Genomic DNA, 25,211 nt, shown 5'->3' on the forward strand with positions numbered 1-25,211 from the left:
TGAAGCTTGCACAGCCCTGCTGCCACGCATGCGCAGACACCTGGACACAGACTTGTGCACGCGCAGACACCCAGGCATGACTGTGTGCACGCAGACACTCAGACACGGCTGCACGGATGCAGGCACCTGGACATGGACACATGTGCACACAGCCGTGTCCAGTTGTCTGCATGTATGTGTGTCTACGTCCCCCAAAACCTTTTGCCCGGGGGTGCCCCCAGCACCAGAGGCTCAGCCTGAGCTCCCTCTGCAACCCGCAACTCCTGTGCACCCCATGGCTGCCCCGGTGCCAGCTCACGAGGGCAAGTGTGGGGCAGCCTGATGCCCATGTAACCAGGCTGTGGGTCCACGTCATGCTCAGCTGGGGCAGCGCAACGCTGAGCCCTCTCCTCACCTGGCTGCGCTCTCGCCCTGCAGCCCCACGCTGCCCGGGCCCCAGCATCTCCAGCCTGCCAGCAGCCCTGGTGCAGCCCTGTGCAGGGCACACATGTGTGCTGTGGCCATCTGGCCCCGGTGCTGTGTGCAGGGTGTGCAAGGTGCACACGTGGGAGTGTGTTCCTGCAAGTGGAGTGTGCAGGGCGCACACATGTGCGTGTGGGGTGTGCAGGGTGCACAAGTGTCAGCGTGTTCCTGCATATGGAGTGTGCAGGTGCATGCATGGCAGCATGGTGTGCATGGGGGGGTTGCAGGGTGCGCGTGTGGCAGTGCGTGCTGTGCCCGCTGCACTGGAGCAGCGGTGGATGGGGGAGGCATCCCTGGGCCGCGGCTGTGCAGGGGACCTGGAGCATCATGCCCTGCTGTGGGTACCCACAGGCTCCCAGGGGTGAGGCCCCCGCAGGGTGCCCCAGCCTGTGCCCCATCACAGGAGCCTCTGCCCAGAGCCTCCCCTCTCCCCTCTGGCCACCTGCCTGCGGGCCAAATTGGCTTAGGTGGGGCGGGCGGCGCGCACCGCCTGCAGGCACCTGGCCCAGCTATTCCTGGACCGCGACGCCGGCGGAAGCAGGAGCTTTGCCCTTGGGCTGCCGGTGCTGGCTGTTGCATAACGCCCTGCAGCCAGGCACCGACAGAGCAGCACCAGGGCGGCCGGCGAGCCCCAGCCGAGGTGACGGTGGGTGTAATTCGGTGCTTTTCCGTGCAATTGGGCACTGGTGAGTGCTTCTGGGCGCTGGTGGGTGCTTTTGGGTGCCATTGGGTGTCTGGTCCTGGGGGGCCCCCTGGAGACAGGGTCGATGAGACGGGCAGAGCTGGAGCCCTGGCACCGGGACTGGGACCAGCTAGATCCGCACCCAGCCAGAGAGGGGAGGCTGAGAGAGCCAGAGCAGGGAGAGCCAGAACATCACCTCTGTCCCCTTTGGCTGCGCTGGGGCTGGGCACTTCCTCTCACTAATCTGCTCCACTCCTTCCACTCCCAGCAGGAAACCGAGGCCACGGGGCCATTTATGGTGAAAAAAAAAAAAAAAAAAAAAAAAAAAGATAATTAGGACTGGAATGAGCGTAGGCAGGATGGGAGGGCATGGGGTCGAGTCCCTGGCGGGATGCATGCACAGACATGAGTGTGCATGGACACAAGTGTGCAAGGACAGAAGTGTGCACACATGCATTCAGGCACATCTGCGAGTGCAAGTGCGTGTGCATTGGGAGGGGGTGGGGGTGGAGTGCTGCCCCCAGCCACCGGCAATGCGGGTGCGGGGACCTGGCACGCAAGAGGTCTCATGTGCAGGGGATCTGGCTTGCACAGGGTCTTGCATGTGGGATCTGGGGTGCACGGAGTCTCCTGTGTGGGGGATCTGGAGTGCATGGGACCTCGGGCATGCGGGTTCTCTCGCATGATATCTGAGATGCATGGGGTCTTGTGCGGGGGATCTGGGGCTCACAGGGTCCGGCGCACAGGATCTGGAGTGCATGGGGGCTCGTGTGCGTGGGATCCGGGGCTCACAGGATGTGGTGTGCAGGATCTGGGGCTCACAGGGTCCGGCGCACAGGATCTGGAGTGCATGGGGGCTTGTGTGCATGGGATCCGGGGCTCACAGGATGTGGTGTGCAGGATCTGGGGCGCACAGGGTCTCACGTGCATGGGATCTGGGGCTTGCAGGACCTGGTGTGCAGGATCTGGGGCGCACACGGTCTCACGTGCATGGGATCCTGGCTGCACAGGGTCTCAAGTGCATGGGATCTGGGCCTCGCAGGACCTGGTGTGCAGGATCTGGGGTGCACAGGGTCTCACGTGCATGGGATCCGGGGCCCGCAGGACCTGGCACGTGCGTCCTGCACCATGTGCCACCTCCCCCTCGCAGGGCCTCGCCGCGGCCATGCCGCCTGCGCGCCGGGAGCAGCCGGGGCCGCGCGCAGAGCCCCGTGGCCACTGACCTGCCATGCCAGCCAAGACGCCCGCCTGCCCACAGCCCTCTCCACCGCGCAGGGGCCGCCGGCCGCACCGGCGCGACGCGCTCTCGGGCGAGATGATCAGCCCGCCGCTGGGCGACTTTCGGCACAGCGCCCACATCGGGCCGGACGGTGCCGGGGACATGTTCGGGGAGCTCTCCTTCCTGCAGGGCCGCTACGACCTGCTGCCCGGGCCGGGCTGGCGGCGGGCGGCCGCAGGGCGCTGTCCGCCGCTGCTGAAGAGCACCGCGTCTCTGCCCGTCTTTGGGGCAGCCCCGGCACCAGCGCCCCCCAAGCCGCCCCGGCTGCACCTGGAGGAGCCGGCGGGCACCCAGGGGCTCCGCCTGGCAGGGCTGCCCTGCTCCGTCTCCTTCCCCGGGCCCCCAGCCCAGGGCCCCGACCCCCTGGAGCGGCCCCCCGGAGCAGCCCCCGGTGGCCCCCGGCCCCGCTCCGAGTCTCTGCTGGGCTTCGACCTGGACCTGGGGCCCTCCATCCTCGACGACGTGCTGCGCATCATGGACGGCTACAAGCTGCCCCCCACCGAGGCCCTATAGAGCCGCCACAGGCACGCGCGGCTCTGGCTGGGCGACCTCTGGGACCACTCGGGGTGGCCCCCTGCCATGGCCGGTGGAGGCCGGGGTGTGCACGTGTGCCCCACGTGTGAGCACGCCCCTCTGTCCTGATGCCTGGGCCCGCACACCCGTGCATTCATGCACGTATAGGTGTGTGGACCCGCACACACTTCCCCATGCTGCACCCACACGTGCGCGTTCATGCACATACATGTGTGTGCACCCACCGACACGTGCACCAATGCAGGCGTGCAACGACACTACCCGGCTGTGGCTCTTGCCATGCAGCCCTGGCCACCCCAGGGATTTCCTCCGCCCGGTGGGGACCCGGGATCCTCTGCTGTCGGGGCGCTGGGGCTCTTCGAAGGAGAGCGGGCCGAGCCCCTGGGCGCCCCGCTGCTCCTGGCCTTGCACAGACCCCCCACCCCAGCCCTGTAGGTGCCTCCCACAGGGCGCAGGGGCAGTTTGGCCTCAACTCCCCCCCACCTCCGGTGGCAGCAATAAATCCATTTTGCAGCTGGCAGTCGCCTGCGGTGTCGGAGCGCCCCGGGGTGCGGGGCCCCTCAGCAGGGAGCAGTGGAGGGGCTGGGGGCTCCAGCATGGAGCCATCCTGGTGCCCTCCCAGGGGCGTGGGGACCCTGCTCGGGCTCAGTCCCATTCCCAGGGCAATCGCGCCTGCCCCCCCGCCCCAGCGTCGCCTCCCGCGCCATGGGAATGCGGGCAGGATGGGGGTGGCGGGCTTCCTGGCCAGATGTTCCCAACATCTGGATTCCTCTATAAACAGGCACGGGGTCGGGGGGGAGGGGAGTGGCCTCTGGCCGCCCAGCAAGGGCTGAGACCGGGGCAACTCGAGGCTGTGGTGGCTGGCCCGCGCGCACACAAGGAGGCTGTGCAGTGCCTGGCGCGGGCTGGCACCGCCGCACAAAGGCGACAGGACGGGGTGGTGGAGCGCCGGGTCTGCTCGGGGCCGAGGTGGGAGGAAGGTCCGGGGAGGGGGGAGGCAGTCGACACTGGGCTCAAGGGCATGTGGGGTGCAATGCTGCTGGGGAGGGGAGCAGGGTTTGATGCCCTGGTGCAAAGGCGGGGGGGGGCGGGTGCAGGGCACGATGCCCTAGTGCAAGGGGAGAGATGTGGGGTGTGATGCCCCGATGCAAAGGGGGGGGGGGAAGGGGGCCGGAAGGGCTGGGGCCGGCTCATCCCGCAGCTGCCGGAGGGAAAGGCTGGAGCGAAGCCGGCGCTCGCTGCCAGGGCCGTGGCAGCTCTTGCCTAAATAAGGAGCCGGCAGCGGTGTCGGCAGTGGGGGCCTGGCCCGGCCCCGGTGCCCGGAGCCTGGTCTGTGCACGTGGCCGGGGCTGCAGCCGCACCAGCGCTGGGAGGTCGTGCGAGGCCGCCCGCTCCCACGGTCCTGGCGCTGCGGGGGACCCTGGTGCCCAACCCGCCTCGCACCCCCTAGACGCAGCCCGGCCCGCAGGGTGCAGCAAGGCTTTATTACAGCGCCGGGCGCCCGGCGGGGGCAGCAGCTCGCGGAGATTTACAAGGGGCCGGGGGGCCCGGCGGGTTTAAATACTGTACAGTGGCCAGGCCGGGGCGGCGGGCGGCCCGGCAGGGGCCCGGTGGCGGGCAGCCCCCTCAGGCCGGGTCAGGGCTGCGGCAGGACGGGGTCCTCGGGGCTGGGACGCTGCAAGGCCTGCTGCTTCTGTAGCCCCTTGAGTTGCTCGAGCAGCTCCTGCACGAAGTCCTGCGTGAGGAGCATGAGGGGCTCAGCAACCCCTGGGCCTTCTCACCTCTGTGCATGCAATTGCCCCCCCCCCCCCAACCCATCACCGGGGCATCTGGGCAGGGGATGAAGGGTTCATCACCCCCTGGGCCCTGCCACCCTCTGTACACACGATCCTCCCCCTCCCCACGCCCATCACCAGAGCATCTGGGCAAGGGCACGAGGGGCTCAGTGCCCCCCGAGATTCGCTGCCCTGTCATACACACGACACCCCCCCCCCGCGCCCATCACCGGGGCATCGGGGCGGGCCCCGCAGCGCCGCAGCCGCTGCGGCTGGCGATAAGCGCCGGGGTGGGGGGGGGGAGAGGCGGGGCCCCCCCGCGCCCCGCAGGAAGCGCAGGCGAATGCTTTTGCCTTTTAAAGGCCGGCTCGCAGCGGCCGGGTCCTGGGAGCGGCGCCGCGGCCGCCGGCGGCGGCCCCCCCCGGCCCGAGCCGCCCCCGCCCCCGGCCTCCCCACGGCCCGGGCCGCCCCTGCCCCTGCCCCCGGGCTGCCAGCCCCCCCTCCCCCCCCGCGGTGCCTCTCACCTCCGTGTCGTTGTCGCAGGACCTCAGGATGCCCTGGGGGGAGAGGGGAGGCGAAGGGAGCTGAGCCGGGCTGAGGAGTCCTCGCATCCCGGAGGGGGGGAGGGGAGTGTCCCAGGGCCCTGGAGAGCCTCGTTCCCCCGGGGGGGGCCCCAATGCTCATGGGGAGTCCTCACGACAGGGGGTCCCTGTACCCCGGGGGGTCCCCACATCCAGAGGAAACTCACGCTCCCGGGGGGGGTCCCTGCATCCAGGGGTTCCCCACACCTCTGCGGGGTGTCTCCATGCCCCAGAGGGTCGCCAGTGGCACCGGGGGGTCCCCAAAGCCCCCGGGGGATCCCCCCGCCGCCGCCCACCTGCAGCTTCTGGGCTCTCTCCTCGTCGGTGTCCAGCTCCAGGAGCTCGTCGATGTTCACCTCATCCGGCATCTCCGCCTCCTGCAAGGGGCTGGGGGCTGGGGGCGCCGCGGCCGCGCTGCCACCCCGGGCCCGCCGGGTCCCCGCCCTCTGGGTCCCCCCGGCGGGTTCCCCGCGCCTCCGTGTCCCCTATGTCCCCCCTCCGTGTCCCCCCCTCCATGTCACGTACGTCCTCCCTCCGTGTCCCTATCCCCTCCGGGTCTCCCGTGTCCCCCCGATGTGTCCCCATCCCTTCTGTGTCCCCCGGGTCCCCCCGACGTGTCCCGGACCCCTTGGGCTCCCCCGGGTCCCCCCGACGTGTTCCCGTCCCCTCCGTGTGCCCGGAGCATCCTTGCGCTCCCCCGGGGCCCGGACATCTGCCGCGGCCCATCTGGCTGGGGCCGGGGTCGGGGCCGGGGGGAGGTGTGGGGGCTGGAGCCGCCCCTGGCGGGGGGCGCGCAGGCAGCGGGGCCTCCGGGGCGACACTGCGCTCCCCCCCACACACCCGGGCTCCGCTCCCCCCCGGCCTCCCCCCTCCCCGGGACTCCCCCCCCCCCCGAGCCGCTCCCCGCTCGCTCCTTTCATGGAGCGGTTTCGGCCAAAGCGAATTTCCCATTTTCGCTGGCGGCGGGCGGGCTCCGGGCGCTGCCTGCGGAGGACCGGGGCGGCAGCGGACCCCGGCGACGGGCCTCACCGGGGGGTCCCGGCCCCCAGACGGATCCCCCCGCGCCGCCCCTGGCAGGGCCCACGCCGGCACCGGGGGTCCCCGCGCCCCTCGGACCCGGAGCGCCGGATCCGGCCCGGCGGGGGGAGGGATGCATGGAACGCCCCCCCCCCCCCCGGCACCGGGACGTCCCTAGGGACGCCTGGGCCCCTCCGCCGCGGGGCTGCGGCCGGTGCCCCGGGGTTCTCCAGCCGGTGTCGGCGCTGGTGCCTCGGGGATGCTCTCTACCGGGCCGGGGTCTCGGGATGCGCTGTCCCGCCGGGGTCGGTGCCGGTGCGGGCGCTGTTCTGCCGGGGCACGGCCGCGCGCCCCCCTCCCGGTGCCGGTGCCGGTGCCGGTGCCGGGTCCGCACCTACCCGCCCGCGGTAGAGCTCCTCGAGGCGCCCGTCGATCCATTGCTCGGTGTCGAGGCGCCGCTGCAGCTCCCGCCGGTTGTACTTGACGGTGACCCGCGCCTGGCGCCGCTGGAGCCCGGGGCTGCGCGCGGGCTGCGGCCGCCGCGGCCCCGGGGAGCGCCCGGGCGACCCCCGCCCCAGCCGCCGCCCCACGCGGTTCGCCGCCATCGCTGGGGTCGCGCCGCCGCGGGCGCCGCCGCTGAACCGGGGGGCGGGGCCAGGCGGGGGCGGGGCCAGGCGGGGGCGGAGCCAGGCCGGGGGCGGAGCCAGGCCAGGGGCGGGGCTACACCGGGACTAGGCTGGGGCGGGGCCACGCAGGGGGCGGGGCCTTTCTGGGGTGGGGCAGGGATACACCGGGACTATATTGGGGTGGGGCCAGCCAGAGGAGGGTGGGGCCTCGCCTGGGGTGGGGCTGGGTGGGGCCAGGCTATACCAGGATTACACTGGGGGGCAGGGCCTCGCTGGGGGAGGGGCTTCACCAGGGGGTGGGGCTTCACCAGAGGCAGGTGGGGTCTTGCTATACTGGGAATATGAGGCCCCGCCTGCCAGGGGCAGGGCCTCACTATACTGGGACTATTTTGGGGGTGGGGCTGTGTTGGGGTGGAGCCACATGGGGGCGGGGCCACAATGGGGGTGGAGCCACACAAGGGGTAGGGCCTGGAGGGGTGGGGATATACTGTTTTGGGGTGGGGCTTGGCAGGGTGGAGCAGGGCCATGCTGGGATGGGGTGGGGCTTGGTGGGTGGGGCTATACCAGGGTGTGGCCAGATGGGGTGGGGCTCTGGTGGGGCGGAGCCTCACAGTGCACGGCTAAACCAGGGTGGGCGGTACAAGGGTGGGGCCTATTGGGCAGGGCTAAACTGGGAGGGGAAGGCATGTCATACCAGGTACAGACATGCAGAGAGGCAAGGCTATACTGGGGCATATAGGGCCAGGCCATGATATACGGGGCGGGGGGCACAGCAGGCAGTGCGGGGCAAGGTGGGGCAGACCTCGCTATGCCATGACCAGCCCAGGAAGGCGTGGGGGGGATTGCCATCTGTCCTGGTCTTGAACCCTATAGATCCCAACCCCCTAAGTGCCCTATACCACCTCAGTCCCCTATAGCTCTCATAACTCCTATAGCACTCTTTAGTGCCTCACTCCCTCTGTCCCCTACAGAGTCCTATAGTGCCCTATAGCACCCCAAAGCTCCCTGTCCTTAATGGACACATACAGCACCCTGGAGCACCCCGCAGCTCTCCGAACCCTGTGACCACCTACAGCATCCTATAGCATCCCATATAGCCCCCTCAGCCCCTATACCTCCCCATAGCGCCCTATAGAGCCCTACAGCCCCCCATAGCACTTTATAGGGCTCTCTGGCGCCCTCTAGTGCCCCACAGCGCCGCGGCCACTCCGGCGCCTGTTCCCCGAAGGGGCGTGGCCTCCTGAACTTCCCGCGCCACATGCAAATGAAGGGGCGGGGATATGATGCGCCGGCACCTGAGGGGGCGGGGCGGGAAGGGCGGGGCGAGGCGCTCCGATTGGCCGTGGGCGGCGAGTGGGAGGGGCTTCCCTCCGCGGAGCCGGGCCGCGGGGGCGGGGCCCACCTGCGTAGCGCGGGGCGGGGCGGCGCGGGGATTGGCGGCGGGCGGGGCGCACCTGTGTGACGCGGCGGGCGGGGCGCACCTGTGTGACGCGGCGCGGCGCGGCGCGGCGCGGGGAGGTGGCGGGCGGGCGGCCATGGCTCCTCGGCGGCTCCTCCTGTCGCTGCTGCTGCTGCTGCCGGCGGCCGCCGCCGCCGCCGCGCTCGGCCCGGAGCCGGGGCTGCCCCGCGTGCCCGGTAAGGGCTGGCGGCCGCGGCCCTGGGGGTGTGGGGGCCCTGCGGGGGGCTCTGCGGGGCCGCGGCCTTGGGGGCATCTCGGGGGTCCAGGCCGCGAGCGGCCCTGCGGGGGGGGCGGGCCGCGGCCCTGGGGGCTCTGGAGACCCCTTGGGTCCTCGTGGGGCAGCGGCCCTGGGAGGGCGGGCTGCGGGAGGCACGGCTTTGAGGGGGCTCTGGGCCCTTCTGGCGGGGTTGCAGCCTACGACTCCGTGGGGTGGTGGCCTGGGAAGGGGGCTCTCCTGCGGCCAGGGCTTTGAGGGGGCTCTGGGCCGCCCGGGGGGGGAGTCTAAGGGGCTCTGGGCCCCTGAGGGGGCTCGGCCCGGGGCTGTGTGGGGTGCTGTCAGTGTGGGGATTAGGGGAGCTGTGGACCCAGGGGTTGTGCAGGTGTTGGGGGAGCTCCATGTGATCAGGGTTGTGTGATCAGCAGGGAGGGCCTGGGGCCGGGAGGGGAAGGGGATGGGGACAGGGCACGTGGAGGTTTGGGTGGTTGGGAGGTATGGGGGCTCTGGTTGCAGTGGGCCTGGCTAGGTCCCACGAGGGGGATTTTGAGGAAGGGGGTGGCAGGGTGGGAACGGCTGGCGGGGGTGAGCCGGCACTTGGCAGCAGTAACAGCCACGGCGCTGCATGGAGTGGGGGATTGTCAGGCCAGAGAGGGCCTGGAGCAGCGGGCACCTCCAGCCGGGTTTCCCTCTCACTTCCTGGTGCCCAAAAGTGGAAGGGTGGGAGCAGCACATCCGAGAGTGCGCCTGCGTCTGCGGCTGGGGAGCGCTCTTCCTCTTCTCTGGAAAGAGTTTCTGTTCTTTCTTTGTTGCTTTTAAACCTGTTTACTTTGTTCCTCATTTGGGAAAGAGGAGTGGAAAAAGCTGCTTTTGAGTAATGCTGGTGTCTTTGATAAAGCCAACACGGGTAGAAGTAGAAGTGGGGGTTGACACCAAGAAGCCGCAGCGCAATTCCTCCGTGAAGCTGCAGGCTTCCTCGGACTGGCAAGGCAGCCAGGGCGGCCTCAGCTGGGGCTGTTTGACCCACAGTCTGGCAGAGCACGAGGTGGGCACAGGGAGGGCAGGTCCGAGCCTCCAATGCAGCACTGACGCGCTCTGGTTTGTTCTGTTGTGGGGCGGTTTTAGAGAGGCTCGAGGTTCAGAGTGCCCTCAGAGCGACACTGTGCACACGAGTCTTGGTGTTTGCTGAAGTCTGAGTCTCGGATGTCCCCTTCTCCAGCGCACCCGCCCCCGAGCCCTCGGCGCAGCAACCTTTCCCCCTCTTGAGCTGTAATCGCAGCCCCTCATGGCTATGCAAATACTTTGTGCTGGGCTCTACAGGGTGTCTTGTAATGGAGGGGGATTACAGGTTGCAAGTGCTGCTCACGCCACAGGGCAGGTAGAGGATTGTTTCACCTGTCCTGCAAACGTGCAGGGGGTGGCCTGGGCCTCTGGGCAGCTGCCTTCCTCCAGGCAACGCTGCTGTGATCTGGCTTCCTGGCAAGGACCCAGCACCTGCTGGTTCAGCAGATACCAAGCGCTAGTTTGGCTAGGAAGGGACTCAGCTCAGGCTCTCGGCCTGGCCTGGTGTCCTGGGTTGTGAATATACTTTTGTCTAATGGAAAAAGAGTAAATTTACCTGAGGGGTTTGGGCCATAAAATGTAAGGTTGCTAGGGATTTTCTGGCAGCTGCAGTTAAAATAGGGGCTAGCCTCTGCAGGCTTGGAGCTGTGAGCCGGTAGCTGTGGTGGTGGTAGGGCTGCTGCGTAGCTGCATGAGGCTGTGGGTGGTGTTTGTGTGGAAAAGGACTCCAGCACCCTGGGACGTGGAGCAGCTCTTGGCTCAGCTCCACAGTGTTTACATGCAGAGAGTTTGCTCCTCAGCACTTCAGGCACAATTAGTGGTGGCTGTTTCGTCAAGCTCAGAGGTCGCCTTGACCTCTCAGGACCTGGTTTGGGAATCCCCATGCTCCTTCGCGCCTGCAATTCTGGACTTTGATGTGGAATAATTCATTGCCATGGTTTTGGTATACCCCAACCTCACTTGGTCATCAGGTCCTGTGCAACGTGCCACTGTCCTGCTGTGGGGGCATGCTGTGTCCTCCCTGCAGGCAGCCGATAGCACCCCCAGTCCCGTGTTATCAGCGGTGCAGCATGGCCCTGCGGATGGTGGGGCCCTCCGCTTCCTTCTGAAAGTAGCAGAAGAGCAGAACATGCTGGGGGAGGGAGGCCTGCGCCACCCTCCAGTGACAGTGTTGCCTGCGGGTGTGGGTGCTTGCTGCTCTCCCCATGGAGAATCTGGCCTGGGATTAACCCTCTTCCCAGCTGCCTGACCTATGGGAGAAACCCACCAGAGAGCAGCTGGAGCCTTCAGGGGAAGGCGCTCGGTTGGTCAGTGCCCTCAGATCTCTCTCTGCAATAGTAAACAGGAAGCAACTTGCACTTTTAAACTGGGCTGGGTTTGTTAGAGTCTTCTGGGTGCTTGGAGCTTGTAGTCCCTGTCTGGAGCAACGGACCTTCCCCAAAACCAAGGGGCTCCCAGGGCACTCAGCAGCACCCGCGGGGCGGCTGTGTTGTGGCCTCCAGCAGCCCCTACGCTCTTCCCTCTATAAGCTCACCGTCTGGGATTGCAGAGAAGAACATGCTGTAAACTGGATCCAAGACAAACAAAAGCGTCAAACTTGCCCCATTGCTTCTGCGTGGTTGGGTGCCAGTTTGCCAAGGCGAGCTGTGAGTCAGAACCCCTTTTCCATTACTCACCTGCCAGCGCCTCCCTGCTCTGACCTGCCAGTTCCCCTCTCCAGGCAGCTGGAGCCTGACAATAGATGTTTAAAGATGAGGAACTGGAGGATGCGGGCCCCAGCCCTGTAACTTGAGCCCCCTGCAATAAAGAATTGTCTTGTTCTGTTTGTCTAGTGGGGGAAGGAGGCCTACGATGAGGCTCGTGGCAGCTCCGTGAGGCCTGCGCTTCCCCTCCCCGCACAGTGACAGCGGTGGGTTGTCATGAGCCCCAGATCACTGGGAAGTCCTTTGGGGGATCTGCAGCCCAGGGAGCTGGCCTGGCCCAGAGGGGAATTGGCAGCAGTCTGCATGGGGCCCCGGCTGTGCAGAGCCTGTCCAACCTGTTCTGGGCGAGCCCTTTGCCAAGGTGCCTGAGTCACCGGGGAGTGTGTCCTGCCCCAGCTGGAAAGGCTGGTGCTGGGGCTGTGTGCACGCAGGCAGGGCGCGTGGGAGCCCGGCTTCCTCTGCGCCGCGGCTCTGCTGCCCTCCTACCATTCATGCTCAACAATAGCTGCGAGCCGGCTGAGCTCATGTTCTCCGACTTCCCCGAGCGCTGCTGGCAGGAGGCGAAGTGTGCTCGCCAGATGTTTGGTCCAGGGGATGTGACGCCATACAGAGCTTTGTTCTGGCAAGGGGAGCCGCTTTCCCCTGCAGCCCTGTTGACTGTTGGGGGACTTGGCCTCCTTCAGTGAAGAAGCTAGATGGAGATGTTGAGCTTCTCTGTTGTGCTTTTAAAAGAGCATTTTGCACAGAGGAGGGCAAACACATTTGGCTTTTTCTGCCTCTTTCAAAGCCAGAAATGCATCTTTTTTAATGTGTTGCATCACTTTTAAGTTGGGAAGTTGGGTCCTATCCGGATAATGTTCCTGAAATGCTGCACCTGGAACATCTGTAACCACGAAACACAGCAGAGGCAGCAGGGCCAGGGCAGCTGGGTCCCACCAGCTCTTTGTGCCAAGCAAGTCATGGTGGGCACCCAGCAGGCATGTGGAGAGCTGCCCATGCTGTTCAGAGGATGGGGAAGACACAGAGTGGAGAGAGCACCTAAAACCTCCCCACGGTTCCCTGTGCAGCTTATGGCTGCCCTAAACCTGAGGGAACTTCCTGACCTTGTCGAGTGTGATCCTGCTGCCCTTCCCCTGCCGTGACCCATTTGTTCTTCCTGCCCTGCAATCCTGCTCAGGGCAGTGTCGCTCCTCAGCCTGAGCCGTCCAGTGCACGTCTGGATAACGTGGGGCTGTGCGCGAAGTTGGGCACTCGGCCCCTTCATCTTCCAGGCATCTGGGAGCTCGTGGATCTGGCGGATGGGGGAGTTTCGCAACGCCACTCCGTGGGGGATTTCAGTAAACAGGCCCGGCTTTGTCTAAGCTGGAAGTTTCTGGCTCTTTGGTTTATTGTTGTCTCACAGTGCCCTGGCTTCTGCAAACTTAAGGTGGACTTCCTTTTGCTCTGCCGCTGGAGGAGGGGTGTGTCAGTGCTTGAGTCTTGCTTGATTTTCAGCTGAGTGGCAGAGAACTGGGGAGCAGGGAGCCACCAGTGTGGTGTCTAACTGGGAGAGATGGTTGTGATCTTGACCCTGGCTTGTAGGACTGCAGTGGCTCCCTAAGTTCCCATGCTGCACTGAAAGGAGGGTTCTGCCTGCATGGGCGCCTGTACAATACTTGGGGCTCATCATCCAGCCCCTACGCTAGTCTGGGCTACTGAGTTAGTCTGGATGCCATTTGGGAGCAAAACTGGCTTTCTCGTTCTGCCTTTAGCCTTTCAGAAGGGGTCCTTGTTGAGGCCTGGCTGTGAAGCCATAAATGCCTTCCTGGCAGCCTTCCCCCTTTCCAGTCATGTCCTGGCTCTCCTGAGCTCCAAGCACAGAGTGTTTTCCTGGAGCCTTTAGACAAATCTGTGCTGGCTGGAGCATTGTGTCCAGAGCAAGAACCAGGAAGGTCTGGGGTGTGCGTGCGTTCCCTCCAGAAACGGAGCAGGAGAAGTGTTCTATAAATAGCTGTTACTGGGATGTTAGAAAGCTCTTCATGGGGTCCCTGCAAGTGTGCACAGGGATGCTGAGCTGTCTGTAGCTGGTGTGGAAACTCCAGCTGGTCGTCTAGCATCGTGCTTCCCAACAGCTCGTGTCAAGGGGGGTTGGTCACTGACAACCTTCTTCTCCTCTCCTCAGAGCACTGCCTTCTGCCCAAAGTGGTTGGGAGATGCCGGGCTTCCATGCCACGGTGGTGGTTTAATGCCACCAGTGGCTTGTGTCAAAGCTTCATCTTTGGTGGCTGCAACGCCAACCTCAACAACTTCGTGACAGAGCAGGAGTGCCAGGCGAGCTGCGCCCCGAGCAAGGGTGAGGCTGTGGGCCGGGCACCGCGGTGGGCCAGGGCTGGGGGAGCACACTGTCTATGTTAGAGCTCTGGCATGGCTTCGGGTGCGCGAAGAGCCTGGAGAGTTCATGTGCTGTGTGGCAGCCAAGCTGATATTGCCACAGGGCTGGAGCAGGTAACGGCAGCTGCAGTCAGGCTCCAGGGGGAGGGGAGTTGCCTTTGCTGCATGCCTGGGTGCCCAGGTTTGGGGTTAGAACAACCTGTTTTGATCAGAGCTGACAGGTGGTCCTGCCTGTACCATCTTCCTTTAGCTTTGCCAGGCTCCCTTCAGGTTGGGCTGGGTAGAAAATTAAGGAGAGAGCAGATGGCAGCAGGAGAATATGCAAGATGCAGTCTCCATCTTGCCATTAAGAGGCCCAAGGCTGCAGCATGAAGTGCGGATTAACTTTGCATCAAGCAGCGCTTTTACCTTTGGCTTCATGCCCCTTTGGTCAGGTTCTCCATAGCTTCCTGCAAGCTTTGGACATGACTGGTGTGGTGGGGATGATATGAGGTTTCTGCTCTCTTGTTGCCCCCAAAAGACCCAGTGTCAGGACCCCCAGGTCTTCCAGTAACTGCCCCAGAGCAGTCACAGGTCATTCCAGCTTGGAGTTTGCCTGTCTTGCACTGGTATGATATGTGTGTATGTGTGTGTGCACGCTTTCCAGGAGAGAAAGATTCCAATGAGATCCCGCTGCCCAGCAGAAAAGTGGAGGGCCAGAGTGCAGACGGTACGTGGGCTGACTGGGAGCGTTTCCAGGGAGTGACCCCGAGTGTTTTGCCCCCGTAGCTGCGGGCCATCGGGAAGAGCACAGGGCGCTGCTGTTCCCGCCTGGCTCTTCTGGGGGAGGAACAGCCCGGTGACCTTCCAGGGAACCAGGAAATCCCCGCAGTGGCAGCGTGAGGTGTGCCACAAACCCGCTTGGCTGCTCGTGGCTGTCTGCTGCTCTGCAGCAGGGCCCGTGTTCCCTGCTTGCAATTTGGGGCCAGGCCCTGGAGCACAAGCTGTGGGCATGTCCTCCCCTGCCGGCAGCTGCTCCATCCTGCTGGGAGGAAAGTCTCCTCTCTGCTCCCCACTTCAGGGCCTTCCTCAGCTCTCCTGGGCGCGGCACTGTGCCTGCTGCCCCTGCAACTCCAGCCTCTGCTGCACAGGGATGTCCTTTCACACCGTGTGCAGAAGTGATTCTCGGCTGAACTGTCCGCTGCTGGGATTCGGCTCAGGGTGGTTTCTGAATGAGTCTGACTCTGTGTGTTTGACCCACAACAGTCTTGTCTGACCTGCAGTTTCTGTTTGTTTCCCTCAGCTGCAAACAAGCCTGGACATCATGCTGAGCAGGCCAATGACTCCTTCAGCTATGAAGGTTAGGTCTCAAAGTGCTCTTCTGAAGCCTTCAATAGACATCCCTCTTTCCCTGGGCTGAGCTGTGAGGCCAGATGCGGGCTGTGGGAGTGCTGCAAAGCAGATGCCAAGTTCCTTTCATCCCCCACCTTGTACGCTGTGACTAACAGACTGGACGCAGCCACCATGGGGTGTAGTCGTGGTGCTTCTGAAAGGGAAATGCTTGTGTTACGGAGTGACCCAGCTGCTGGCTGAGAGTCTGAGCTGTCAGATGTCCCCTTGTGGAAAGGGGGGATACGAGAGAGGTGTTTGAGTGAGGTGGGAGTTTTTCTAGGGGTAAACACATGCTCTGTGGTGTTTTGCCTTTGCAAAGCTGTAGAACCTTCCTCACTTTGGTTCTTGGGGAGGTCCAGCCCCTTGCCTGTCATGCTAAGGGGCAAAGGCAGAAGCAGTCCAACAAAGTGGGCCCTGTGTAATGCCCTCTTGCCGGGATGTCCTCAGTTTGAGGTGGTGCAGCTCAGTCGTTCAGCTTCTGCCTTGGCCAAGCTGGTTAATGCTTTGTGGCTGGAAGTCCCAAGTCTCCTGGTGTTCAGAGGGATGTTGGGAAATGCCCTATTGCTCCGGGAGAAGACCTATCCTCATCCCTGCATGCGAGTCTGTGCCCACCATGACTGTGTGAATCGCTCTTCTCTCTCTTCCTGCCTGACTCTCTGCAGAGTTCTGCATGGTCCCCCAGGTGACTGGCCCGTGCCGTGCCTCGTTCTTCCGATGGTACTATAGCCCAGCCAACCGCACCTGCAAGCAGTTCATTTATGGGGGCTGCCGGGGCAACAAGAACAACTACCAGAAGGAAGAGCAGTGCATGCGTCGCTGCAGCCGGGAGCCAGGTGAGATGCAGAGATCCCTCCTTGGGCTGGCTGGTCTCCAGTGGGCTAGACAGTACCTGGGCAATGGGATGTGTATCCTTTGAGCTGCTCTGGCTCTCTGTTTTCCCTAGTCTCTTTCTCAAGCAGAGCCTTGAGCAAGTCTGTTAATAACACACAAATTGGGGTTTTTTGGAGATGTCTCCAGCAGCACAAACCCAGCTGCGCTTGGATGCTGTGTTGGAAACAAAGGCATGGTCAAAGCCTGTTTTCTCATTGCTCATATGCCTGTGCTGAGTCCGCCATGCTTACAGGAGGGAGAGGATGGGTCTGAACTAGGTCGGGGGGCACAGGAGCCTCTCGTGCCTGCCTGTAACAGTCATCTCACTCCTGTTCCCTTCCTTTCAGGAAAAACTGGCAGTGCTGGTCCAGACTTCCATTCTGACCTTCTCTCCACCAAAAGTGAGTGTCATCGAGCCCCCAACAATTCCCATGTGCTCCTCATCCTGGCACCGTACGGTTCCTCAGGCCTGCGGGCAACCTGTTGGCCAGTGCTGGGCCAGAGAATGTGGGGAACGTGGTCCAGGGAGAGGAGCTGGGGCAAGGCCCTGTGGTACAGAGAGCAGTTGGCCCTTGCAGAGTGCTGCCTGCAGCCATCTGTTTCAGGCCATGGGGATGAGCATTGCCCCTCCCATGTTCTTCTGGCCCCACAGGCCTTCTCTGGGGCAGTCCGAGCTCTGTAACCTTGCCTTGTTTTCCTCCCTAGCTATGGCGCTCGCGGTGCTGCTGGCCATCCTGGCAGCCATCCTGCTGGGCTACATGATCGATGTCTCTGTCAAGATGTGCAGGAAGAACCCAGAGCTGGCAGTGGGCACAGGCTGGAGCCCCCTGGATGACAAGGAATATCTGATGAGCAACGCTTACACGCTCTGAAGGCTGCTCACTCCACAGCCCCCTGTGGCTCGGCCCCAAGCTCGTGTGGAGCTGAGCCTGGGCATGTATATAATAGAGAATGGCCCCTGTGTCTGTCTCCAGAGAGGGTGAATTGAACCCTCGCATGCTGAGCTGCTAGTGTAAACCTCTTGGGCCTGGTAGAGCTGTTTGAGGTGCATTTCAAGCACCTGGGCTCTGACTTCACTCTTTTTTTCTTTTTTCTTATTTTTTTGAGGGGGCATTTTTTTTAATTATTTTGTAACTAAATGATTGTTGTAAATCAATAGCAGAAGTCATGGGCATCTCAGATGGTGCCAGCAACCCCCTTCTGCCCCAGCCCTCCATGCTCTGCCTGAGCCCCTACATCCAAGCACCTCTTTGAGTGGTCGCCTGCAGTGTCCCGTGTACCCACTGGGCAGCATGAGTTGGGCACTGCTGTGGTCCAGCTTCCCTGCCATGTGGGTTTACGTGCTGCCTAGAGCTTGCCAGCACCTGAAGGTGGCTGAGACCCCACGGTCCCAGGGTGGGTGTGTGCAGAGGACCCTGGGCCTGGGCTGGTGGTGTCCTGGTGTCTGATAGGGGCATGCCCACGGGTGGAAACATCAGCATGGCTCTGCAGACGCCTACAAGTGCAGGAACTAGCTGGACCTGGTCTCCCCTCTGCCATGGTGGCCCTCTCCTGGTTTCCAGCTTGTGCAGAGGGGCCATGTCCCCATGGCCTTACGTGCATCCAGACCCTTCTCTGAGTGCTGCTCGGGGCTGCAGCTGGCCTCGCGGGTGCCTCGGGCAGATGGGCTGCGGCGCTGCCCAGCCTGGGGTGGCCTCTCCAACAGCTGCTCCTCACGCAGCTGGCTCAGCTTGGTCAGTCCATGGAGCCCTGGCTCCGGGAAAAGGCTGTAACTTGCTCTCTTCTCCTGCCTGTTGGGTTTCCTCAAGCTGCTTGGAGCCAGGCACAAGCCCTGGGCAGCCCCCCCCACCCCCCCAGCTGCTTTGGTGGGGTGGAGATGGGGACCCTGGCCTGGCTTATCCCTGGAGCTGCCCCTGCCAGATGTGCCTTAACTTCTCCCTGCTCCCAGCACTGCATTCTGCCCCCCTGAGCCTGGTGCAGCCACTGGGGGCTCACACTGGCCCTGTGTGATGCCCCAGGCTGAGCCGAGCCTCCGGGGCTTGCAGCAGTCCCTCCTCTGCTTTCTCTCGGGGTGCTTCATCCAGGGTATTTGTGACCATTGTCGATGTGTCTATAATCTGTCTGATCTAGTTTTTAATTATTATTATTAATTTTTTTTTACACACATTAGAGGAATCACATTAGAGGAATTTCTCTGAATAAAGGGAGACGTGAACCACCTTCCTCAGCAGGTCTGGCTTCCTCGGGCTGGGGGAGCCTGAATGTAACCCCCCAGCCAGGGGCAGCAAGAGGCGCCAGCCTGCGGACGTGAAGCTCTTTATTTGCTCAGGTTCGCCTGCCTGCTGCTGCTCGAATCAGGCCGTTGGTCCTAACACTGCGGCATCCGGGCTCCCGCAGGCGTCCTCATGAAGGGCTTGGGGTGGCAAAGGCTGCCCCGCTTGTCCCGGGCTGCGCCGGGGGCACCAGCCCCCCACTCCCCAGCCCAGTGCCGCTGGCTTGCAGCTGCCCTCGCTGCCTCCAGCTACCCGTGCAGCACGGATGTCAGTGCTTGGTCCTGCAGGACGATGTTGTGTCGGGGGGGTGACAGCTCAGCTGGCGAAGATGTACAGCGCGTGTCCGGGGTCGGCGAGTAGCACCCTGGGCCGGGAGGGGAGAGCGGCCGTGAGCAGCAGCTGGCCAAGGCATCGGGGCCGAGCCAGGGCAGTGATTACCGCAGGGCCGGGTGCTGTGCTGGAGCTGCCCCAGGCCCTGCTGGCTCAGCGAGATGGTGGTGGCAGCACCTCCCTGTCCTGGCGTGCTGCCAGGTGCTGGTTTTGGGGGGATTAGTGGGATTCCTTCCCCCCCCACCACCCCAGCCTCATCCTCCCACAGCCTCACCGCTCGCCCCAGTGGTAAAACGCCCGGTCCTGGTAGAAGTTGCACAGGAAGAGCCACACACTGATGGTTTCCATCCAGAAGATGACGAAGAGGAACCAGACAGAGGAGAGGAGGAAGAGCTCACATGCCATCGTCCTGGGAGGAGGGTCTGTGGGGGAGTCAGGACCAGGGCAGGGCTGCTTTGGGGCCAGATCAGGCCTCGTTTAATTGGGGGGGGAGGGGATTTGAGCTGGCTCTGGCCCCATTCAAGTGGGGTCAGCACTGCCTCCCAATCCTTCCCACTGCATTGCCCTCATAATGCATCCCCCCCCGCCAGGACCTCCCCATTGCATGCCCCCAACAAAACTCCCCATTTCTCTGCACCCAGTACTCCCCATTGCACTGTTCCCATGCACTGCTCCCCCCGGCAAAGCGCTGGCCCCCATTACACACACACACCCCTTCACTGAACTGCCTCCAATACAGGCTCTCCCCCAAATTCACCATTGCACTGGCTGCAATACCTGCCCACCCCCCATGTCACTGCCTCCTATGCCCCCCATTATGCTGCCCCTATTTACCCTTCCATTGGATTATCTCCATGTGCTGCCCCTCCCGAAAGTGCTTTCCCCAATACATCCGACTTTTACTTACTTACACTGCCCCCAAATACATGCCCCCCCAATACTCTCCATTGCACTGCCCCCAGTACACCTTGCCCCCTTATTGCAAGCCCCTCCATAACCCCCCCCAGTATTCCCCATTGCACTGCCCCCGAATACATTGCACTACTGCACTGCCCCCCCCTTACCCCCTACACTCTTACATTGCCCCCCCAACAAATGATCCTCCCCACCAAACGTGCCCACCCCCCCCCAGCAATGTTCCCATGCGCTGCCCCTCACACCCACCCAGTGCCTCCTCCCCACACGCACTGCCGCCGATCACCCCCCCTCCAATACATTACCACCCCCTCCCCGGTTGCAGGACTCCCCACTGCACTGCGCCCCATGTATGCATTGCCCCCCCCCCCCCCCCCCCCACACACACACACAAATATCCTCCAATGCACGGCGCCTCAATTACTCCCTCCCAATGCATTTCCCCCCACCCACCCCCTCCGGGGGGGGGGGGGGGGAGAGAGAGAGAGAGAGTGTGCGTCCGTCCGTCGGTCCGTCCCAATCCGCCCCCCCGCCCCGGCCCCATCTCACCGCTCACTGCTCCGCTGTGCCGCGGCCGCCCGTCCCCAGGTCCGCCAGGACGCCTGGGCCCCCTTTTCCTTGGGGGGGGGGGGGGGGGCGGGTTTGGTGCGAGAAGCGCTGGCGCCTGGGCTCCCCGCGGGCCCCGGCCGGGAGAAGGGGAGGGACGGGGCTGGTCTCCGGACGCCTGGGTCCCCCGGCAGGGCAGTGGGGGCGGGGCGAGGAGCCCGGACGCCTGGGTCCTTTGCACGCCACGGCGGGGGCTGCCGGGGGGGGGGCGGGGGGAACGCCCGGGGCTGCCAGAGCGGGGTGCCCGGCCGAGGGGCCCCCGCCCCTCTCCCCGCCCGGCCCGGCCCGGCCGGCGCCGCCCAGGGCAAGGTCTCACATCCGCGGCCATAAATCCAGCGAGCGGCTGCGATCCGGGATCCCTGGAGCATCCTGCAGCCATGGACGGGGCCAAGCACCACCACGGCGACCATGCCAAGAAGCACAAGGTGACGGAGGGGGGCCGGGGGGGGACGACACATGGCACCAGGGACCCCATGACCCCGGGGCCCCCAGGATCCCCTGGATCCTACAGGCTGGGGACACCCCCCCCCCCATGGCCCTCTGGACCCTGATGCTCTGGGACACTCATAGCACTGGGGATCCCATAACCAGGGACTGCAAAGCCCTGGGACCCCACAACACCAGGACCCCCATGGCCCCCCTGGACCCCACAGCTCTGGGACTCCACAACACCGGGACCCCCATGGCCCCCCTGGACCCTACAGCTCTGGGACCCCACAACACCAGGACCCCCATGGCCCCCCTGGACCCCACAGCTCTGGGACCCCACAACACCAGGACCCCCATGGCCCCCCTGGCCCCCACAGCTCTGGGACTCCACACCACCAGGACCCCCATGGCCCCCCTAGACCCCACAGCTCTGGGACCCCACAACACCAGGACCCCCATGGCCCCCCTGGACCCCACATCCCTGGGACCCCACAACACCAGGACCCCCATGGCCCTGGGACGTCACAGCCCAGAGATCTGATGGCGCCGAGGGGCACCCTATGGCCTGGGCAGGGCCTTGGTGGCGCTGCCCACCCCATGGCACCGGGACCCATGGCCCTGGATACCCCTCCCCACCCTGGGGTGACCCTGCCAGCAGTCCACAGCTTTGGCGCAAGGGCCCCCACAGCCCCAGGGCCCCACTGACTATCTCCCCCCAGGACGGACACTCCTCTGACTCCAGCTCCAGCTCCAGCTCCAGTAATGGGGAGAAGGCAAGTGCAGACCCTCCCCCCACCACCACCATTGGGGCATAGCCCCTTCCCCCTGTCCTCCCACCCTCTCCTCTGCTCTCCTTGCAGCATCACGGCCCAGGCCATGAGCACAAGAAAAAGGAGAAACTGCACAAGAAACCCAAGGACAAGAAAAAGGAAAAGAAAAGCCACTGAGTGGGGCCAGGGCCCAGAAGCACCACTGGGTGCAGCGGGGCAGCAATGGGGCAGGGGCTGCCCTGAGGCAGGGCCCAGCATCCACCCGGGGCAGCACCACCTCTGTCCTGCCTGCTAATAAAGAGCTTGAAGCCTGACTCCACGCATTGTGCGTGTCACGGGAGGACTGAGACCCTGAACAGAGTCCGCCGACCTGGGGGAACGCCCCAGGCAGCGCCTGACTCACCGGGCAGGGCAGGGCGAGATGCCCTGTGGGGCGGGGGACAGGGCGCAGCAGGGGCAGACCCGGGGGAGCCACGTGCAGACATGGGTGCCAGTGAACTGAGGGCGAAGACCAAAGCAGGAGAAGCCCTGTCCCGTCTCAGCCCCTGTTGCGGGCTGGTGCAACCCCCCCCCCACCACCACCACTTCCCCAGACTGAGCAGAGCCGCACGCCCGGCACCGTCTCCTCTTTATTGACTGGTTGTTGCTACAGGTAGTGGGGGGAGCGCATGTGCCAGGACCAAGGCTCTCCGGCTGGGGGACCACAGCACCCCATGGTCCCTCAGCCATGGTAACACAGAGCGAGGAATCAGCCAGCACCCACCCGGACGCAGCAGAGAAGGGGCAGGGGGCCTCAGCACCTCCCCGAAGCCTGCAGGGTTCAGGGCACAACAGCAGCTTCCCAGGGGTTTGACACGACGTCAGAAGGACACAAATTCAACCCTGTGTTTCCAGGTGCCTGGCCCTGGGCTGCGGTGCCTGCAGTGCACAGTGAACCCCCGCCCCGGCCAACACCTATGTGCCTCCACCCGAGGCTCTTGATGGAGCAGCTAGAAGATACGCTGCAAAAACGGGCGCTGCCTGGCTTGGGAGCCCCGTCCCTCCCCGCAGCCCAGCCCTGCTCCCTCCGGAGCTGCTGCAATCGTTCCTGCTGGTCCAGCTTCCAGAGACGAGTCGCTCATTTGCTTCCACGCTCAGAGGGGCCTCCTACCGCTTTAGCCCCCTGTGCTGGAGGGGTGCCGCTTCCTCCCTCCCACGCCCCAGTGCACTAACCCTGCAGTATCTCGTTACCGGAGGGCCCCACTGCAGCGCCAGAAGCCAGGCAGCACCTGGCCCTCCTGCAGCCCCCCCATGCAGAAATACTGCACAGCCGACACACACCGAGGGCCCCAGGCAGCATCTATTTAAGCAGGGTGGTAGGAGCGCTCCGCGGGCGGCGGGGCCGGGGATGCCCCATCACCTGATGAGGTGGTAGGTGAGCCAGTACATGAAGAGCGGCTGCACCGCGGCGATGGTCATGGTGAGGTACATGCGCAGCTGGTTCTTAGCCCCCCGCACCAGCACCCCCTCGGCAGCTGCCTCCGACAGGATCTTCAGCCGTAGTGTCCTGATCTGGGGGGAGCAGAGGGAGAGGGGTCGGGGCCAGCTGGCTGGCAAAAGCGAGGCCTGGAGCCCTCAGCACAGGATGGCTACGCTGCGCTGCATGCCTGCCCCTTACCATGAAGACAAAGATGCTAATGCAGCACCAGCCCAGCACCATGTAGTAGCCGGTCTTTCCAAAGAGCAGCCCGGACACGAGGCCCACAATCATCCTGCCAAAAAAAAAAAAAAAAGGGTGAGCAGGGCCAGGACTGCATGTCAGGCCCGCAGCAGCAGCCAGCTTGGCCCCAACTCCCAGGCTCCCAGGCTGCCTGGGCTCTCACCCCACGTATTTGTAGCCAGAGAAGGCAATGAGGTCGATAGTGGTGAGGTCGGTGTTCACCGTGACCAGGTAGAGGCTCAGCAGGATTGCCAGCACCTCCACGATCAGCCAGGCCAGGGCAGAGCTGGCCTGCAAGCCCAGGCTGTCAGGAGAGAACCTGGCAAGACAGAAAAGAGAAAAACCCACTCCTTGCGCCTCCAGCCAGGGAAGGCCCACAAACCTCGCAAGGTCCCTCCTGTCACCAGTACCAGAGGGCCCCTCTGCACAAATCAGCCCTTGACGGGGAAGTCACTGGCTGTCACTCACTGTCCTCACCTGTTCTGTGTGCCCAGTGCCAACCCAGCCACCAGGACATATGTGATGAAGGCCATGACTAGGAAGAGAAGAGACAGGAATGAGAGCTGTCAGAGCACACCCCCAGAGACCCTGCGCCTCCCCCACAACGGGGCCACCAGCGCTGAGCCTGCCAAGCCGGCGCTGGAAGGCTCTGACGGGCCGAGGCTGAGCTAAACTCAGCCTTTTAAAGCTGTCGGCTGTGACATGAGCCATGTGAAACAGGCAGACTGTGTTCACATTGGTTCTGTGGGAAGCGCCGGGCTGGCTACGTTTGTTCCAGAGAGCCAGAGACATTTTACAGGGGATGCAAAAGAAGAGTGCGACTTCTCCCTTTGCAGCAGGCAGCATCCTAGAGTTTGTGAGGAGCAGCCGTGCTCAGGACAAAGCTCCCACCAAAGCTGAGCACCCACCATCCCACCAGACTTGGGGCAGTCCCAGCACCCCTAAACGGTGCTGAACTTTGACGCCTGCAGCTTTGTGTTGACCCAGAGACGGGCTGGGCAAGAGCTGTCAGCCCGCACCGAGCGGTGGGGGCTGGCCCCGTGGGGCAGGACGTACCTGGGATGTAGAGATCTGGCGCGTTGACGTCAAACCGGGGGGCCACGGGGGCATCCTGCTGGTACCGCACCTGCCAGTCCTGTGGGCACGGTGCTGTTAGGGCGCTGGGGGCTGGACATCGACGCACAGGTGCCAGACCAGCCTCCCCCCTCTCACCTGGTGCATAAAAGGGAAGACAAGGAGCCCCAGCTTCCTGCCTACGTAGACGGTGTCCACGGCAAAGTAATACTTCAGACGCCCCACAGGGACAAGACGGTCGATCTGCAGGGCAGGAAAAGGCATGAGGCGTTACATCAGTAACGGGCACAGACCCCTCCTGGCTCCCTCCTCCCGGTAGCACTCACGTTGCGGTCCATGATGTCGCGGCCTTGGCTGGCCAGGCTGCTGCCGTAGGCCACAGCCAGGCTGGACACCGGCTCACCCAGGAAGGAGGCCGGCGGCGGGTACCGGGAGGTGGCAGGCGGTGGCACCCCATAGCCCCGGCCCGGGGGGGCGCCGCCACCGCCGGCCGAGCTGGTGTCATCGAAGAGCGGGTGCGGGTCGGACATGCGCGGCGGGGCGGCCACCGGCACCCGGCGCTTGGGGGCTGCGGGGAGAGCGGCCATGAGGCCCGCGGGGCACCCGGCTGCCTCCAGCCCGAGCCTCTCCCGGGCCCCCCGCCCCGGTCCTGCCCCCCAACCCTGGCACCAGCCCCCTCGCACCGGTTCCCCTCCCCTCCCCTCCCTCCTCCGTCTCCCCCGCCTGCTGCCCCCTCGGCCCCGGCGCAAAACCCGGCTCCGACGCCCCGGCCCGGTCCCCCCGGTCCCCGACCCCCTCGGTCCCGCTCCCCATCCCCCCCAGCCACCCCTGAGCGCCCGTCCTGGCTCCGGCCTCAGCCCCACCGCGCTCACGGTGCCGCGACGCCCCGTCGGGCTCCATCCCGCCACCGCCGCGGCGCTTCCGCTACCCTGGCGGCCCCGCCCCGCCGCGGGCGTCACGTGCCCTCGTGCCGCCGCGCCGATTGGCCGCCGCCCGCCACGCCCCAGCACGCCGCGCCGGAAGTCGTTGGCTCGGGGCGCCCTCCCCCCTCCCCGCGCACGGCTGGGCCGCCGTCGCCTGGCGCGGTCAGGTGACAGGAAGCGCGCGCGT

The 25,211-nt window shown here is 64.6% G+C and overlaps 5 protein-coding genes and 1 long non-coding RNA gene across 12 annotated transcripts; 3 read left to right on the forward strand and 3 right to left on the reverse strand.

Annotated features, from left to right (window-relative positions):
• The first annotated feature begins 1,041 nt into the window (after nt 1-1,041).
• Nucleotides 1,042-3,471, forward strand: LOC134152696 (cdc42 effector protein 2-like). Of its 2 annotated transcripts, none has more exons than XM_062598276.1 (2): nt 1,042-1,108; nt 2,295-3,471. In XM_062598276.1, exon 2 carries the CDS (start codon nt 2,373-2,375, stop codon nt 2,934-2,936), a length of 564 nt encoding a protein of 187 aa, XP_062454260.1. In that variant the 5' UTR covers nt 1,042-1,108; nt 2,295-2,372; the 3' UTR covers nt 2,937-3,471. The 2 variants fall into 2 exon arrangements, with proteins under 2 accessions (XP_062454260.1, XP_062454259.1); XM_062598275.1 differs by having other exon boundaries at nt 1,058-1,148.
• A 951-nt stretch (nt 3,472-4,422) lies between these two features.
• On the reverse strand, nt 4,423-6,950 carry PPP1R14A (protein phosphatase 1 regulatory inhibitor subunit 14A). The gene is made up of 4 exons (XM_062598257.1): nt 6,729-6,950; nt 5,610-5,690; nt 5,257-5,289; nt 4,423-4,692 (listed from the first exon to the last, which is right to left on the reverse strand). The coding sequence occupies exons 1-4, from the start codon at nt 6,933-6,935 to the stop codon at nt 4,594-4,596; spliced, it is 420 nt and encodes a 139-aa protein (XP_062454241.1). The 5' UTR covers nt 6,936-6,950; the 3' UTR covers nt 4,423-4,593.
• Nucleotides 6,951-8,483: 1,533 nt separating this feature from the next.
• LOC134152708 (putative Kunitz-type serine protease inhibitor) lies at nt 8,484-18,228 on the forward strand. 2 transcript variants are annotated; one of them, XM_062598291.1, is made up of 7 exons: nt 8,484-8,591; nt 13,556-13,726; nt 14,411-14,473; nt 15,047-15,103; nt 15,798-15,968; nt 16,353-16,406; nt 16,711-18,228. In XM_062598291.1, exons 1-7 carry the CDS (start codon nt 8,492-8,494, stop codon nt 16,875-16,877), a joined length of 783 nt encoding a protein of 260 aa, XP_062454275.1. In that variant the 5' UTR covers nt 8,484-8,491; the 3' UTR covers nt 16,878-18,228. The 2 variants fall into 2 exon arrangements, with proteins under 2 accessions (XP_062454275.1, XP_062454276.1); XM_062598292.1 differs by lacking the exon at nt 14,411-14,473.
• Nucleotides 18,229-18,305: 77 nt separating this feature from the next.
• LOC134152707 (uncharacterized) lies at nt 18,306-20,649 on the reverse strand. Of its 4 annotated transcripts, none has more exons than XR_009961058.1 (3): nt 20,073-20,423; nt 18,883-19,080; nt 18,306-18,642 (listed from the first exon to the last, which is right to left on the reverse strand). XR_009961058.1 is itself a non-coding variant. In XM_062598290.1 (3 exons), exons 1-3 carry the CDS (start codon nt 20,585-20,587, stop codon nt 18,527-18,529), a joined length of 810 nt encoding a protein of 269 aa, XP_062454274.1. In that variant the 5' UTR covers nt 20,588-20,649; the 3' UTR covers nt 18,306-18,526. The 4 variants fall into 4 exon arrangements, 1 of the variants encoding a protein (XP_062454274.1); XR_009961057.1 differs by having other exon boundaries at nt 18,883-19,058; nt 20,073-20,410; XR_009961056.1 differs by having other exon boundaries at nt 18,883-19,030; nt 20,073-20,392.
• On the forward strand, nt 20,051-21,336 carry LOC134152709 (uncharacterized). The gene is made up of 3 exons (XR_009961059.1): nt 20,051-20,111; nt 20,466-20,554; nt 21,278-21,336. It is a non-coding gene; the product is annotated as an uncharacterized LOC134152709 (long non-coding RNA).
• A 608-nt stretch (nt 21,337-21,944) lies between these two features.
• YIF1B (Yip1 interacting factor homolog B, membrane trafficking protein) lies at nt 21,945-25,044 on the reverse strand. 2 transcript variants are annotated; one of them, XM_062598242.1, is made up of 8 exons: nt 24,974-25,044; nt 24,428-24,669; nt 24,240-24,344; nt 24,084-24,162; nt 23,505-23,562; nt 23,191-23,346; nt 22,986-23,079; nt 21,945-22,879 (listed from the first exon to the last, which is right to left on the reverse strand). In XM_062598242.1, the coding sequence occupies exons 1-8, from the start codon at nt 24,999-25,001 to the stop codon at nt 22,724-22,726; spliced, it is 918 nt and encodes a 305-aa protein (XP_062454226.1). In that variant the 5' UTR covers nt 25,002-25,044; the 3' UTR covers nt 21,945-22,723. The 2 variants fall into 2 exon arrangements, with proteins under 2 accessions (XP_062454226.1, XP_062454225.1); XM_062598241.1 differs by having other exon boundaries at nt 24,965-25,039.
• Between the last annotated feature and the right edge of the window lie 167 nt (nt 25,045-25,211).

The sequence above is a fragment of the Rhea pennata genome, chromosome 32, assembly GCF_028389875.1.
Source record: "Rhea pennata isolate bPtePen1 chromosome 32, bPtePen1.pri, whole genome shotgun sequence".
In the NCBI taxonomy this organism is placed as follows: Eukaryota; Metazoa; Chordata; class Aves; order Rheiformes; family Rheidae; genus Rhea; species Rhea pennata.

What these genes read in the sequence shown, in the direction of transcription:
- LOC134152696 (XM_062598276.1), top strand. Translation starts at nt 2,373, where the DNA reads ATGCCAGCCAAGACGCCCGCCTGCCCACAGCCCTCTCCACCGCGCAGG.
- PPP1R14A (XM_062598257.1), bottom strand. Translation starts at nt 6,935, where the DNA reads ATGGCGGCGAACCGCGTGGGGCGGCGGCTGGGGCGGGGGTCGCCCGGG. An exon ending in AGGAGCTCTACCGCGGGCGG is followed by an intron (nt 5,691 to 6,728) that starts GTAGGTGCGGAC and finishes AGCCCCTTGCAG; the next exon opens with GAGGCGGAGATGCCGGATGA. An exon ending in CCTGCGACAACGACACGGAG is followed by an intron (nt 4,693 to 5,256) that starts GTGAGAGGCACC and finishes CTCCTCACGCAG; the next exon opens with GACTTCGTGCAGGAGCTGCT.
- LOC134152708 (XM_062598291.1), top strand. Translation starts at nt 8,492, where the DNA reads ATGGCTCCTCGGCGGCTCCTCCTGTCGCTGCTGCTGCTGCTGCCGGCG. An exon ending in GGAGGGCCAGAGTGCAGACG is followed by an intron (nt 14,474 to 15,046) that starts GTACGTGGGCTG and finishes TGTTTCCCTCAG; the next exon opens with CTGCAAACAAGCCTGGACAT. An exon ending in TGACCTTCTCTCCACCAAAA is followed by an intron (nt 16,407 to 16,710) that starts GTGAGTGTCATC and finishes TTTCCTCCCTAG; the next exon opens with CTATGGCGCTCGCGGTGCTG.
- LOC134152707 (XM_062598290.1), bottom strand. Translation starts at nt 20,587, where the DNA reads ATGTGTCGTCCCCCCCCGGCCCCCCTCCGTCACCTTGTGCTTCTTGGC. An exon ending in GCACAGCGGAGCAGTGAGCG is followed by an intron (nt 19,062 to 20,072) that starts GTGAGATGGGGC and finishes CTGGCCCCAAAG; the next exon opens with CAGCCCTGCCCTGGTCCTGA. An exon ending in TTTTACCACTGGGGCGAGCG is followed by an intron (nt 18,643 to 18,882) that starts GTGAGGCTGTGG and finishes CTCCCGGCCCAG; the next exon opens with GGTGCTACTCGCCGACCCCG.
- YIF1B (XM_062598241.1), bottom strand. Translation starts at nt 25,001, where the DNA reads ATGGAGCCCGACGGGGCGTCGCGGCACCGTGAGCGCG. An exon ending in GCCAGATCTCTACATCCCAG is followed by an intron (nt 23,563 to 24,083) that starts GTACGTCCTGCC and finishes TTCTCTTCCTAG; the next exon opens with TCATGGCCTTCATCACATAT. An exon ending in GCACTGGGCACACAGAACAG is followed by an intron (nt 23,347 to 23,504) that starts GTGAGGACAGTG and finishes CTGTCTTGCCAG; the next exon opens with GTTCTCTCCTGACAGCCTGG.